At 35.4% G+C, this 16,205-nt stretch overlaps 1 protein-coding gene across 1 annotated transcript; it reads right to left on the bottom strand.

The window, feature by feature from the left end:
- Positions 1-6,536: 6,536 nt before the first annotated feature.
- LOC143223456 (uncharacterized) lies at positions 6,537-15,990 on the bottom strand. The gene is made up of 2 exons (XM_076451461.1): positions 15,830-15,990; positions 6,537-10,696 (listed from the first exon to the last, which is right to left on the bottom strand). The coding sequence occupies exon 2, from the start codon at positions 10,694-10,696 to the stop codon at positions 8,327-8,329; it is 2,370 nt and encodes a 789-aa protein (XP_076307576.1). The 5' UTR covers positions 15,830-15,990; the 3' UTR covers positions 6,537-8,326.
- Between the last annotated feature and the right edge of the window lie 215 nt (positions 15,991-16,205).

The following is a 16,205-nucleotide window of genomic DNA, read 5'->3' as shown; positions in this document are numbered from 1 at the left end:
AAAGGAGCTCAAAAGTTGGCAGTGGGTGGTGATGACTAGTTGCATTCCCTCTAGTCTTACACTGGTAAATTAGGGACGGCTATTGCAAATAGCCCTCGTGTAGCTTTAAAAGTCTCTCAAATGCAGGCATCCACTTGAACGTTAAAATTAGCAATATTAGTAGGAAAAAACATTACAATTCTCTTCAGCTACTCCTATTGTCATAAAAAATATCTCATGTAGAGGCCGTATGATTTTTCATCTCACTATAATAGGCTCGGCATGGTCAGGTGATTAGGGCGTTCGGCTCGTAGTCTGATGGTTGCGAGTTCAAATCCCCGTTGCACCATACATGCTCTCCCTTTCAGCCGTGAGGGCGTTATAATGAGATAATGTGTAGTCAATCCCACTATTCGTTGGTAAAAAGGTAGCCCAAAGGTTGGCGGTGGGTGATGACGACTAATTGACTTCCCTCTAGTCTTACACTGATAAATTAGGGATGGCTAGTGCAGATAGCTCTCTTGTAGCTTTGCGCGAAATTCAAAAAGCAAATCAATCACTATGAAAGACGTAGCGAGTACGTACCTAATCAAAACTATATATGTGATGCCATCTTTGTAAAATGGACGGCAACTGCCTGTTGTGGAGATACAAACGTAGATGACGACGTTTCGAAAATCTTCCGCCTTTCGTCTTCAGGTCAGTGTGTGCAAGTTGTTGTCGGTCTTTCATAGTGTCCTGGTGGATTGTGAAGAGCGTATTATGATTGGTTGGATTATCTGTTTTTGATTGGAGGAGAGATTTCCTGTAGATTCAACCAATGGTAGTCACAGGTTACTCACCTATAATCCAGAATCTCTTCTTAAAAAAGGTGTAATAGTGTTAATATAAAAGATTCTTTGATTTTTCTTGTCTTCCAGAATTTGTCTGTGTCAGTGATTCTAGTTTTCTCCCAGTGTATTCTGTGTCCAGTTGACGTGGACTGCTCTGCAATGGCCGAATTTTGTGTTTTCATGAGTCATGTAATATCTTCATATTAATTTATTCTTGTTGTGAGTTTTATTCCAGTTTCTCCAAAGTATGTTTCGTTGCAGGAACACGGAATTTCATAGGTGACATGAATAAACTGGGAAAAAACTAGAATCATAGACACAGACAAATTCTGGAAGACAAGAAGAAATCCTTTGATTTATTTTATATTAACACTTCACTAAACAGATTCTGGATTAGAGGTGAGTAACCTGTGGCTACCATTAGCTGAATTTACAGAAATATCTCTCCTTCAATCAGAAACAGTGATAATCCAACTAATTATAACACGCTTTCCACAATTCGCCAGGACACTATAAAAGACCGCCAACACCTTACACACATCTTTTTCCAGAAACCCGCTAATGACCATGTCTCGCGTTCAGAAATCACTAAATACTTTCGAGAGCTGGAGCAACAAGTGGAGAGTGGTTTCAAACTGCACAAAAACCTATTAACATGAGCAAGCACATCATATTCGACACCAGGTTAACATGGAAAAAAACATGTCAACAATACACATTTATCCATCCAAAAACGCATTTCACATTTGTTGACCATAACTAGCAAGCATTCAAATGGCTCACCCGAAACCATCATTAAAATAGAATATGAATGTCAAGTCCAATACAACAAGTCTAACAACATACTACAGAAGATCCAAATACAGCAAAATAAAATACCAAGATCAGCAAACTGACTACCATCAAACACACCTGTCAACCTTGTACACAAAATCAGTAATCTACCCACCCTTAGGCTAACTGAAATCACATACAAATATTACTTAAAAGCAGAACATAGAAATGAACTAACTGCGTCACTATACAAGTTAGCCAGCGCTACTACAAAATACATCTCATCATACAACATATTTCAACAATCACAAATCACTCAAGGATTGTTTTTTGAATTTCGCACAAAGCTACTAGAGGGCTATCTGTGCTAGCCGTCCCTAATTTAACAGTGTAAGACTAGAGGGAAGGCAGCTAGTCATCACCACCCACCGCCAACTCTTGGGCTACTCTTTTACTACCGAATAGTGGGATTGATTGTCACATTATAACGCCCCCACGGTTAAAATTGCGAGCATGTTTGGCGCGACCGGGATGCGAACACGCGACCCTCAGATTACGAATCGCATGCCTTAACGCGCTTGGCCATGTCGGGCCACCACTCAAGGAAACACACATAACTATAAATAAAGTGCATATACGTTTATGTTTATAAATGTTTTGTTTTTCTTTTCTTTTTAAGCTCTTGGCTCAAGACAGGTAGAATATTCGGCGCCTCTCCTGTGAAAGTGGATTTTCTCGGGGCACTCCATTTCCCCCCCCCCCCACAACAAATTCTGAGGCACTTGGATTTATAGGCCCTGATCACGGGACGTTCCACTGATTATTGTGGGGTTGGTCTGCGGCTTGCTTATTTTCTGCCGGCGGGCTCCGCACATGTCCACTTCCTTTTTGCTGCCTTTGTCTCGCTCTCCTTTCTCACCCGACATTTTCATACTGCCCCACCTCACTTCATTGCCTCCAACAAGCCAAATTAAGATACAAGTAAAGGTACACTCCCACGTACAGATAAATAATCTTCCACAAGCAGGGACAAAGAGGAACTATAACGTTCCTGAACACCCCTGTTGGGGAGAATCCCTCAGACTTATCTCTCTCTAAACTAAACCCCTGTCAAGGTTTCGTTTTGTTTCGTTTACACACACACTAACCTGAAGACGAAAAGGATAATATTTTTGGAATGTCGTCGTCTGCACTTGTGTCTCCACAACAAGCAGTTGCCACCCATTATACAAAGTTTCATCATGAATACTCTGCATAAACAATCTATCAAAGAGTAACGCCATCTATTGAATTGCACTACAAACAAAAATCCATAAACATTTCACATTTTGAAAATTTTCCATGGAATGTGAATTTCTTCGTAACAGAACACAATGTAAAGGTACTCTCCCATACGACAAGAACACGGCTTTTACTAGGACTGTAGTGAGGGTTTGAAAATATCTTTACTGATATGATTTTTAACCGTATTACTCAAAAACTGGGGTTCTTAAAAATCAATTTTTTACAGTAAGATCATTTTAACATATAACAACATTACAACTTATATCAGTAAATTAATGAAAATTTTGAGCTGTGTTTATTGAATTATTTTGATTTAATAATTTGCGTATGACTAATGAGTCAATCTGAACATTTTCCCGTACAGTACTTTCTAGAAAAAAAATCAAAAGATGTTCACTTTTTTACAATTTGAGAATTAAATACAAATAGCATGATTAGTAATTACTAGTAGAAACATCCGCCAATATGGCGGCATTTATACTATTATTACTAATTGGAGAGTTCACAGAAACAAAAAAAAAAAAACGTTAAGAGATTAAAAATTCAAATTCCATTGTTCTCAAGTTAACTAATGTTTATTGGTAGACATAAATCTATAGTAGATGCTAATACAACGTTTTCACTTACTGACTTTTCTCGAATTTCTGTTTCTTGCCGAAATAGGCTTAATTTACATAAAACTGAACTGACTACCCTACCTACCCAAATAATGAATCACCCACTGTAACAAACTCACAAAGTACGAAACTTCTAGAATAACTCGCTTTTATACATTGTTCAAATGCTTTCCTGCATTTTCAAGATTATATGCATTCAGCCACGTCTATCACATTACGTTAAATCTCCCTCTAGCGAAACAACAATACAATGTTTATATTAAAAAATCAAAAGTTTAAGCTTGAAGAAATGTGTCTACGCTCCCTAGTGGTGTAGAAGAGAGTCTGAAGACTTATAATTTTAAAATCTGGTTTCGACAGCCGTTATGGGTACAGCACAAACAGCCATTTTTTGTACTAAACAGCAAAAAGACGTATACTGTTTACAAGTAAATAATTTGTCCTTCTTCTAGAACTTTATATGACCTTCTACAAATAGTTAGTTCAGGAACTTTAATAGAACCATTAAACCCCTTTAAAATAAGTCACATTTTCCCTACAGAAATTATTGTTTACTATTCTGAGGGGTTATCGCATACAAATGTCACTTTCAAACATTTTGTACAGCACCCTGAATCGAAACTAGTTGTAGAGCGCTCAAAATGTTGTGATTAAATCTTTAAAATCTATAACGAAGTTTGTTTTTTTTCCTGCGAAATCACTAATGTTTACTGTTCTGAAGGATATTGACATGTTAGTCACGAATATGTGTGGTGGAGATATTTAATAGCCTTATAGAAATAACTATAGAGCGTTACAAGTAATGGAATTCGACTATGAAAACCTGCCAAACGTTAAACTTATTTGTTGAACAAAAAATGTCGTATGTTACAAAACTGTGATTCTAGTATTAGCCAATTTTCAAATGTTTTTTTTGTGTTATATATAATGAACTAAGACTACTATATTAGCCCATTTGTAGAAGAATTTTGTTATTAAGTTTAAATAAAATTGGTTCTGGTATTAATCCATTTAAAAAAATAATAATCCCGTCTCTAACAAAACTGGTTCAATATATTGATATCGAATTTAAGTTTGTTTTGTTGAATTTCGAGCAAAGCTACACGAGGGCTATTTGCGCTAGTTGTCCCTAATTTAACAGTGTAAGATAGCTAGCCTTACAACTCTTGAGTTACTCTTTTACCAAAGAATAGTGGGATTAACTGTCACATTGTAACGCCTCCACGGCTAAAAGAGCGACCATGTTTGGTGTGACGGGAATTCAAACCCGCGACTCTCGGAATACGAGTCAAGCGCCTTAACCACCTGGCCATGCCGGGCCACTTATACAGGATTATTTAAAACTGTAGCTAACATATATTCTGTAAATTATTGAACGACCACCAAAAAGGCTGGTTCGTTTAAACCCAGATATGAATGTGTAGGAAACTACAGCAGACAGATAACTTACAACCATGGTTCTGAGTGTCAAAAGCTGATGATGTAACGAAAATTAATAAGTTAATCGCGACCTCGTTCATATATTTGATCGTGTTGTTTGCATCCTAGGTTGTCCTTGGTCAAAGTTTTGCCAGAAAAGTGAATGGTCCTACTGTGTACTGTCTAATGAATTTGTGATGACGAGAAACCCTTATGAAGTATAAATGTATTCTCAAGACGGCTGGTATGGGTATTAAAACTTAATTAATTTTGTTAACCAGAAGACGACCTAAGAAAGTTGGAAAGTTGTTTTGTACTTTACTTAAAGTTTTAATACCCATACCAGCCGTCTGGAGAACACGTGTCGAATGATTTACTGAATTCTAACCAGTTTGATTCTTGCCGAGTTCTGATCTGCTTTCGTTTCTCATTGGTGGTTTTCTTATTGAGCGGTTTAAGCCTCGTGTCGCGAGACTACATGAACGACCTACTGTGTCGCCTTCTGTCTAGGACTTCTTTATGTAATTTTGGAGTTAGTTTCCAAAAGTTGATATTTTGGCGTTTGAAGCACGTGGGAATGGTTGATGTTACTTCAGACATAGCGGATGTTATTGCATTCGCATATTTATCTCTATCAATATGTGAGTTTAAGTAAAGGCAAAAACTATATAGGTAAGAATTGATTTTAGCTTTTACTGTATCCCAAGGCTGCTTTTGTAAAGCCTAAAACTTTTTGGAAGATTCAAGCTACAGGTGTTACTTTTGGTACTAAATGTTACTGACTCGTAACTCCTGCAGTGTTTACTTGAAAGTCGTGTGTGATCAGAGCTTGGTAAACGATAGCTAGGTCTAAATGCAACCAGACTATTATTTATTATGAGAGAGTGCAGTATATTCTAGTTACAGTTTGGCATGAATTACTCATATTTGCAATTTGAATTCCCGATCTGTATTGTTCGACTGTTTATATGTACATCTGATTGAAATAGGTTAATATTCCAGTGCGTGTTGGAGGATACATAAACTCAGTGGTTTATTTCTTGTTGTTACTTCATTACAATCTAAAATTGTCCATCGTATATGGTGTTAAACATTTGTCAAGTAGCAAACAAACTAAAGCAATCAAAATTGCTTAAATGTCTTTAATAATTCTCAGTTAGCAGTGGCATACCTAGTGATGTGAGCTACTATATGTAATAAAGTAAAAAATGCAGATAAAACCGTTCGATCTTATTAGGATAAATGATTTTTGTGTAATGTCGTATTCATTTTGACTGTACATTCATTAAAAATTACTAGTGTGTTCCGCCAGAAAAAGAAAAGAAAAAATTACATATAGTGGCAGAATTTTGTGGGTGAACATAACAAAACATATTCATTACTATTTATTCTGTTCTCTCAAAATGTAACTTTCAGCCGTTGATGTTTTTTTATAAAAGTATCATACGATTTCATTAAGTGACAGAGAATATTAATATTAGGAAGGTTAAATTGAGTGTTGAGGCTTTACCCGCTAGTACAGCGGTAAGTCTACGGATTTGTAACGCTAAAATCAGCGGTTCGATTCCCCTCGGTGGGCTCAGCAGATAGCCCGATGTGGCTTTGCTATAAGAAACACACAAACACACTGTTGAGGTTTAAAATGATTTCAATGATGATAATTATATCGATGTTTCAGTTATTGTAAATAATTTGACTTCAAACTTTTATTCTCTAAACCACATTCGGTATTTGCATGAAAAAAAAAAAACATTTTACGGTTTCATTACGTAAGATGTTCTCTGGTGGTTCCTCCACCCGATGAAGACTTCGAGGTCGGAATTTGAAGGTTGAAGTAGTAGTAGGTGGCACCACAGACCGCTTACTTAGCTCTCCGGATAAGCATAGATATCCACACGTAAGTCTGAGGATCATGCCCTCTATGAACGCTCTGACGTGGTCTAACGTTATGATGAACCTTCTGTTGAGGCCCTCTCTACTCCTGCTGAGGTGTTGGGTTTTGGTCGCGGTTGTGATTCTTGGATGTTGCGTGTATGCCAGGCTGTTGGTTGAGAATGTCGTTACTGGTCATGGGGGGTTTGTTTACTGGTTGTTTGCGTTGCTACATTTGACGTTCGACTACTCGTTGTCTTGGCGATTCTCATTAGTTACCAATATCTCTGCCATCCCCGGTAAGATGCCACGTCATCAACGCCATAGTTCGCACAGTCGTTATCCTAGCAGTTTTCAGAGCATTCAGAAACAAGGTGATGTTAGCCAATCTTAGTGGCGAGCTGTTGATGCGCTGATTCCTTGTTGTGCCCAAATGTCTGACAGTTGTAGAACTAAGATGACTAAAAGACGGGGTTGGGGGACTGATTCATCCTGAAGGGTCTTGATCATTTTGGCCATTGTTGCTCTAAATCTTTAGGCGTGAAACTCTTTTGTGGTGGTTGTGTTTAAAGAGACACTCTTCGTGACAGTGATGTGCTGGATTCAGCTGGTATGTGGATGTTTAGCTTGGCGCTTCTAAAGGCTGTTGTTGAGCAGTGGGATGGAAGCTTGGCGTATTCGCATGGATGACTATTACCTGATGTATATGCCTCTTTTTGGAAGAAGACGAAGATAGATGAGGGTGACATCCAGAAAAAAGTCTTAATTTCAAGCGATCTCTGTCTGTCTTTACTCAGTGTAGCATTTCTTTCTCAATACTTCACAAGCTTATTAGATTTTCGTGACGTCATCTAAAATCTTGTAAGCCTACTCTGATAATTTACTTACGCATCCTCTGGCAAGCATTCAAATTAAAAGGTTTAAAATATTCAAAAACAGGTAAATACACAATAGTATGTAAAGTAATTTTCAATAAATTTTTAAATCCATACTAAGAAAACAATATAAAATTTAAATGGAAACTAGTTTTGACATATCAACGTGAAATGCCAAAACTAGTTTCCATTTAAATTCTATATTGTTTCGTTAATAGGGAGTTAAACTTTATTGAAAATACAAACTACAATAGACAGAGCTGTAAAGCTAACCTTGTTTACTGCATCCATAGCACACATCTTAAAGGTATGTAGAAATATTTATCAATTTACCAGAATTCAATAACAAATTGCATTGTTTATATATAGACACAAACAGAGATAAACGAACAAAAATCTTAATTAATTATATTTAATTCCTGCATAATGTTCTCCACCTATAATAAAATTAGTAGAATATCATAAAACATACCTTGACAAGAGTTTTTAAATCAGGCAATTTCGGTGAAGTTTTCATGCAGAACTCCGAGAACTCTTAGATTACCACAGTTTGACCGAATAGTGGGATTCGACTGTCACTCTCATAATAAACCCACGGCCTTAAAACTGCGTAAGACACACTAAAGGTCATTATGCCAAACGTGTTGTAGAGATACAGAAAAAATAATACGATTCATGGTGGCAATATTGAGTTAAATTCTTTCACCACATTCTCGGTGTATTCATGTGCTTTTCTCGCTAAGTCCAAAAATGTTACAGTTGAACCATTTCCCAAAGTGAATTCGTTTTGATTATTAATTTTCGCGTGAGTCTGTTCGTTACGAACCTCCATCCATTTAGGTACAAAGTAGAAGCGTTCATCGTAAGGTGCTTGGTACTTACATAAAATTTCAAAATGATTACCGAATTCTTTGTAAAATGGTTCAACATTTCCTTTTCCCGGGGGATGACGTACCCAGTGTTTCAGTGAACTTTTGAACTTCTTCTCCACCATTAAACGTCTACAAGTAGAGAGATCCTGCTCTGATCCAGATGGGTGATTAGTGACTTCGGAAGGTTGCAGATAAGGAAAGTAAGTTGATCTCTTTTCATGCGTTCCTTTATAAAAGATGTTTTCAAATTGGTTCATTGTGCGATCTAGAAGGTTTTTTGTTTCAGACAAGATCGCGGAAGCTTGCTCTCGATAATAAGTCTGGCTCATTGCTGCTTTTTCCATTTCTAATCTAAGTTTTCTTATTTTGCTCAGTTCACTTAAGATGTTTGTACTACATGAATGATCCACAATTCCGAGAGACTTCTTAACGTCTTTTTCTATTTCGTCGTTTGTCATTTTCCACTGGTCATCCAACCAGTACGCTTCTTCGTTCACAGAATAATTCAAAATCACTGCACTTTCTGTGTAATCGAAGTTATTTAAAAGGGAAAGTAGTGGTTTGCAGCTGTCCATGCAACCCAATTTGACACTCTCTATTAGGATTTTTTTCGCATCTGCTATATTGTCTGGAAACAGCAACAATCCCCAAAAATATAAACATTTTCCAGACAATTTTCGAAACTCGAAATGATCTTTAAAGCGAGATAATCGTTCATTTATCTCAGAAAATTCGGATAAACACAACTTCTTATCGTATTTTGCTAACATTACACGACATAATCCCAAGTTGGCTTCTTTGTCATCTGCATTTAAAGAAAGTACTTTTTTGTAATGATTTATGGCTTTGGTTATGTCCTGAGGCCTTAAAGTCTCATATAGTTTACCCAGCTCACACAACGCATGGTCATCTTCTGGATTGTTGCTAATCCTTTCTTCTAAAATTTTCAGCAGCTTAGTTTTGGCGTTTCTAACATCACATAGTTCTGGATCTAAAGTGATCGCCTGCCAAAAGCAACGTCTAGCATCATCTACATTCTTCTGAAGCATCTTTTCTTCTCCTTTACACATACACAAGTAAGCTCTGTTGATATCTGTAAGCGAAGGACATTCTTGGATGTTAACTAATCTTGCAAGATAACCATTAGAATCGATCTTGTGTTTTTCTTTCAACAGTTTCAAATAATCAACATTTGCAACAATGTTCTCACCTGCATCAACAGAAAATGATTTTTCGAGGTACTTTTCTGCTTTGTCCATGTCTCTGTTTATATTGTTCCTCCAAAAGTAAAGCCCGAGTTGATGAAGAACTGCGGAATAAGTTCCACTACTAATATTATTAGCTTTTTCTAGCAACTCTTTTTGTTTTGGAAATTCTTTTAAAAGTCGATAAGATTTGGCACACTGCAGCAAAACATAAGCATTAGATGCCTCTTCTGCATCTCTAAGAAACCCCTTGATCTTATCTTTTCCTTCTGAGGATTTTATTGACCACTTCTCAGCCAAACAGAAACAGTAAGTACTCAGATAATTCAGGTTTTTGTTATTAGTTTTATTACTAGCTGTTTCTAAGCACAATATTTCGCTATCGGTGGGTACAGATCTTTCATTTAAATAACGACGTTTCCTTCCTAAAGTCAAACCTTTCAAATAATAGAACAAGGGCTCTTCGGAGTTTCGTTCTATGGCTTTATCCAATAATTGGATCACCATATCAAATTCAGTAGGTCCTGACTGAAGTAATGCAAATCCGTGTGCTGCAAAAAGCCAAGCTTTTTGATCGGGTTTGTTTTCTATTGTTTCCAACAGACCTTTTGCCTTTGTGAAATGTACTTCGAACCCATTTTGTTCTTCCATACGGCTGTGCCAATGAGCTAGGAGAGAATGTGCCAGAAACAAACAACTATTATTATTTGTTGATAAAAACAATGCTTGGTCAATGAAACTTTTAGCTTCTTCACAGTCTACAGCATTACTTTCCATGGCTGTTCCTTTCATTTTGATGAATCCTAAAAGCAACACCGACAGTATTTTAACATTTGGATCTTCTTCCCCCCAACGCAGAAGAGTATTTTGGATTTCTTTCACACTCTTCCTTATCTTCTTTTCTATACGCCATTTAAAGAATCCTTCTAGGTGGAGCTGTTGTAGTTTCTGCTCATGACTGGTCATCTGTATGGACGTTAAAGTTCCTTATAATGCTGTATTTTTTTATGTTTGACAACCTTTATAAATTTACTGTGCTTGGAACAAATTAATTAAATATAAAATTATTACTGAATTTATCTATGGTACGAATACAATATACGTTTTCACTGTAGAAATGTGGGATTAATAAAAACATGGAAGAGTTAAATGTTTTCCAAATTTACCAACAATAACTAAAATTTTATTGTAGAAGTTTATGAACATATGTCATGATAAGTTATACATTATATATATATATACACATTCTACATTATTATAGAATTATATTATAATGTAAACTTACACATAAGGGAAAATAGCTACATACTTTTTCGTCTGATTTTTAAACTGTTCACAATCAAATATATAAAGTATTTATTTAATCTACTTATAATAAAATACCAGTTTCCTCAGTATTGAAAAGTCTGAAAATGTAGCAAGTTCGTTATATAACTTACTGAATACAACATCCCCAGTCGTTTTGGCTATTCTAAACTGTATAAATGTAGCGAACGTATTGCTTAACAAACTAATGATTGAGGATGAATCTCGGATAGTGGTAGGGGTGGTTAAGAAAGCATACATTATGTCGATGCTAAAATCACGATATACTACATTAAGGTACAAGTAAATATATATGTTTAAATCACAAAATTATAGCCCAATTTGCTTGCGAAGATATTTGAAATAATAACACTCGTTGATAACTTTTAATTATATAAGCTTCTCAGTTACAACTATGCTGATACATCAATTCTCAAAGTGTATCCCGATGTTTTTCTTGCCGATATATTGATTAATACCGTAACTGCTGTATCCACATCTTTTGTTCTATTATATAAAATTTTATCACTAATATACTCATTATTATGCATTTAATTTGGTCAGCCCCCCGCTAGTACAGCGGTAAATCTACGGATTTACAACGCTAAAATTAGGAATTCGATTCTCCTCGGTGGACTTAGCAGATAGCCCGATGTAACTTTGCTATAAGAAAACAAAAAAAAACATTTTGGTTAACATTAATAAACACAATATATTAATTATTAACATTCTACCAATTACTATAACTAAGAAAATGGTTCGTCTAGCTGTCAAAAGTTGAGCGAAGACGAGTTATTTCTTCATAGGTTCATATGCACGCTAGACCAAAATGACCAACCTTGTAACCACCTTTTTTGTTGTAGGCCCAGACTGACCTTAGCTGTAATAATCGTGATAATATGCAGTACATATTACAATTATATATTTTCAATATGCAACTTGGAACACAAAACAAAATAATGTACAAAGAGAACAATGTTATATAACCCTTATAAATCATCTGTTGTTTTTTTTAACTAAACGAAAGTGATGGCTGTGAACTAAGCAACAGCACCAATAAATCTGTAGGTCAAATAATTCAAAATTAACCTTACACGGAAAATGTATATTAAAACTTTGTCTTTCTTTCTGTTCGTTATAAATAATCCAAGATTACATTCAAAATTTAATTACATCACAGCAATCAGTTTTAGGATCTACAAGAATCAATTGTCTCACAGCTGTATAGCTTACTGTAAGTGAGCTTACCAGACTGACATATCGTTAAGTAATGGTTTAATTTCCTATAAGATCATAATTTTATATCGAACCACAAAATTATAAAAAAGAATTTCATCTTTCACAGCTGAAAAGAAATTTCTAATTTTCATGTGAAGAAAACACAGAAATTATGTATCACCATGATTACATATTGCTTCTAATTTCGAACAGCAGGCTACATGTTTTGCTACTCATCTGATTTCAAATGCTTTGATATTACAACAGGGAACTGTTCAATACGGAAAACACAAATGAACATCAGTTTTGTAACTTTAAGTAAAAGAAAACTGATGAGCAAGATAGAAGTTCTCTATCAAACTGTAAGGATGAGAAGTGCAACTTATTTTGTTGCCTTACTAAGGACTGCCTTGAGAAACAATGGATCATTCTCAACAGTGACGTCCACATGGCACTATTTTAATGGAATATATTAATTATTTGAAGTTGAAATCAGTTACAATATCTGAAGGATAGGTCAAATGTTTCAGGGGTGTAACTGCCTATACACATTAATTTTCAGCAAGAAGGGAAGGAAAAAAAAGGAAAAACGAAAAAATAAAACAGAGAAACCAATTTTAATATAATTCTTGGTGATGAAATACTACCAGAAAATACGATTCCGATAACACAAATTAGAGGATTTTCTCGATAGTAAAAACAGAATACATGGCAAGCAAGTAAGAAGTTTCAATCTGTATTATCTAATATTTTACTATGACTCATGAATAAATCACAGAAGGGAACAGTAATCAATTTATGGAAGGATTATGATATCCCCAACTACTGCAAGTGCTTCAACAGACAGACCTAATTTCTTTAATAGTGTCTGGGTACAAAGACCAAAAGTAACAACAGATTACATTGAAAACACAATACCAAGCGAGGTACTGACAGTAAAGGTAATAGTCTGGAAGCATAGTGTAAAGATGAGATAGTGACGTACACCACGTACGTAAATGGTTACATAACCTATAGGAATCATTATCTATCCTATATTCCCATTCGTTATCAAATTCAAATTTATTGACTAAATACTCTCATTTAAGAAAGACTTCCCAACTGATACTCAAGGTCTGCGGAGCTACCAAATCCCTATAATCCTTTTGGTTAAAGAAAAAGAGCATCAAACTTGAGAATTATAGGACAGAGAACAAATGATTAGGAACTACGTAAGGGATCTGCTGTTAGATAAAAGAATAAAATAGTCTTTTTAAAGTCTAGCTCAAATATTTTGAAGCCTTAAGTTTCTCTGCAAAAAATTAAAGATCAGTGTCCACTAACCTCACAAAACATTTCTTCCTGTGAATATATGGTATTCTCTCTAAATAAAAGATGCCACAATGTCCTCAAGAATAAGTGGAATGATTAAAGTTTCCATTGTCAAATGTACACAGGTTTGCACACCAACAGCAAAGGAAGGCTGCTGTATAGCAGAAAATATGTTATGACCCAACATTCAAGGAACTTAAAATCACATCTGAAGACTTGGTGTGACTTTGAAATATGCCAACACCATGGATAAAATTCAATTCATCGTGGTAGGTCCCTTTAGGTAAAATGCCTCGATCCCGGTGTTGTGATAGCTGTATAAGAGGTATTTTCAACCACCATAATTCACTTGAATATTGTAGAGTATGATAATCCCCATGGTATTCCTGGTGGCTCTCGTTGTATATACTACTGCAGTTGACAACAAGATTATTTCAGAAATTGCTACAAAAAGACTCTCTACCTATTTCAGCGTAAGAAAAATGACACACACTAACCAAAACAAGAGCAACATTCGGGTAATACAGCCGCAAATGAAGCATCTGGAACAAATAACAGTTATAACTGTAACAAAAAGTCTCCACCGAAACACTTCCAACCCTCCATGTTATGGATAATGAAAGAAAAACCGTTAAGCAATTCGTTAAAAAACAATTATGAAACATAATATTTTTTTAAAATATTAGTAATTCTTAACAATACTTCACAGTTTGGGGACGTTAAGTCTATAAAATAAATTCAAATTGGCTTAATTCATCATCATCATCTGCCACTCGATTCCTTAAGGAACATAGGGCCGCAATTACTGCGGTTTCCGTAACAGGTTTTTAGCCCACTGCACCTAGCCGTCCCTAATTTACTAGTGTAAGACTAGAGGGAAGGCATCACCACCCACCGCCTACTCTTGGGCTACTCTTTTATCAACGAATAATGGGATTGACCGTCACAGTATTACGCTACCCATGGGAGGGGGGGGGGCGAACATGTTTGGCGCGACGCGGGCGCGAAGCCGCGACCCTCAGATTACGAGTCGCACGCCTTAACGCGCTTGGCCATGCCGGGCCTATTGATTTAATTCCATTTTCATAAACTTTTAACTGCGAGGCGTAATAATTTTTGGCATTTCGGTTAGTAAGCATGAATTAAAAGCTCAAAATGATACGCCTAAGCCTAAAACTTTGAGTGAAAATAATTCAAGCGTCCAAAGTGAATCACAAGTACTCAGGAATTAAAGACTCATAATTGATCAGAAAATATTTCGTGTACAACTAAATACATGTAAAAATGAGAAATATTAAAGATATTGTGTAAATAGCATATTCAAAGAAGGTTCTGAATGCAAGTAACAACTTTATAATATAACTGATGAAAAGTAAATTTCCAGCAATATAAGTTGCAAAATTATTAAATTGGTTGTATAATTCAGTTTATATTTGTCCAATAAATTATTAAATCTAACTTATCACTAAGTTTGCACTCCTCCCATTTCACTGGCAAGTCTAAAGGCTTATGGCGCTAAATACGTTTCGATATACATGTTAGGCATAGTACATACAGCCCATTGTGTGGCTTTGAATTTAACAACAAGCAAGAAAATGTAAAATGAATGGTTCATGTCGCTGGTGCTTGTAATCAAATAATAGTAGCAATAAAGTAGAATATCAATTATATTTCAGTTTCTTTTATTTATTGTTTGCTAAGTATTATAATATAAATGAAGTGAAATAAAAAATTAGAATTAGTGGCTTGCTGAAATTCTACAACTTTTTAACAGCAAGCCACCGTGGTCGTGTATAATAAATTTATGCACGAGCTTTATTACTGTTTTTTAATGTTCTTTTATTATTGTTAAGTTGTTATTTGTTGAATGTTAACCTAAAATTGCACTCGTTATTTGTTACGTTCACATCGATCAGTTAAAGCTGACGCTTGTTCATAATTGGTGCAGGTATAATAAGCATTGGATAAGATTTTTATACTATGTATGTATGCTCATCGATATGTCATTCGTTTTGTAAATTAATATTTCTATGTCTGGTTTCACCCGATGGCGCACAGATTTAGGTCTCTAAGATAATAGTTAAAACTGTTGTAGCTGCCGGGAGTTTAAGTTACAATTAAACGTCACATTTTCCACACGATAACTATTAATGTACACCCCAAACGTTATACATGTACGCGAGACAAGAGTTAACGACAGTCTGAAACTAAATATTACTCAACGTATGAGAAGTCAACCTTTAAACACATATGATCTAAACTTACCGCTACGTCTGAAATACCTCCCAGCTATTCAACACTGTAGTAACGTTAAAAGTTTTGAAAAATCTTTATAGAGGAAGATTATATTAATAATATTCGAGAAATATACAAAATGATAGATCAACTATCGAGGATAACCACAGATTTATAGCATACAACATAAACTACAGGAAATGACGTTTCTGAACCTGCAATAGCATGTTCACTGTGGACACGCATTGTGTAGATAATCAAGTAGTATTTGAATCACGCAGGAAATTACATATACATATTTTAAATTTATATATATATATATATACTTTAGTGAAAATAGTTACAATTTAACGAAGTTAGAATAAGTACAGTCATTAGGAAAGACTGCGTTAAAAACAGCAAATGC

The sequence above is a fragment of the Tachypleus tridentatus genome, chromosome 8 (genome assembly GCF_004210375.1).
Source record: "Tachypleus tridentatus isolate NWPU-2018 chromosome 8, ASM421037v1, whole genome shotgun sequence".
In the NCBI taxonomy this organism is placed as follows: Eukaryota; Metazoa; Arthropoda; class Merostomata; order Xiphosura; family Limulidae; genus Tachypleus; species Tachypleus tridentatus.
The sequence above is the reverse complement of the archived record's forward strand: the minus strand, read 5'-3'. Positions and strand labels throughout refer to the sequence as shown.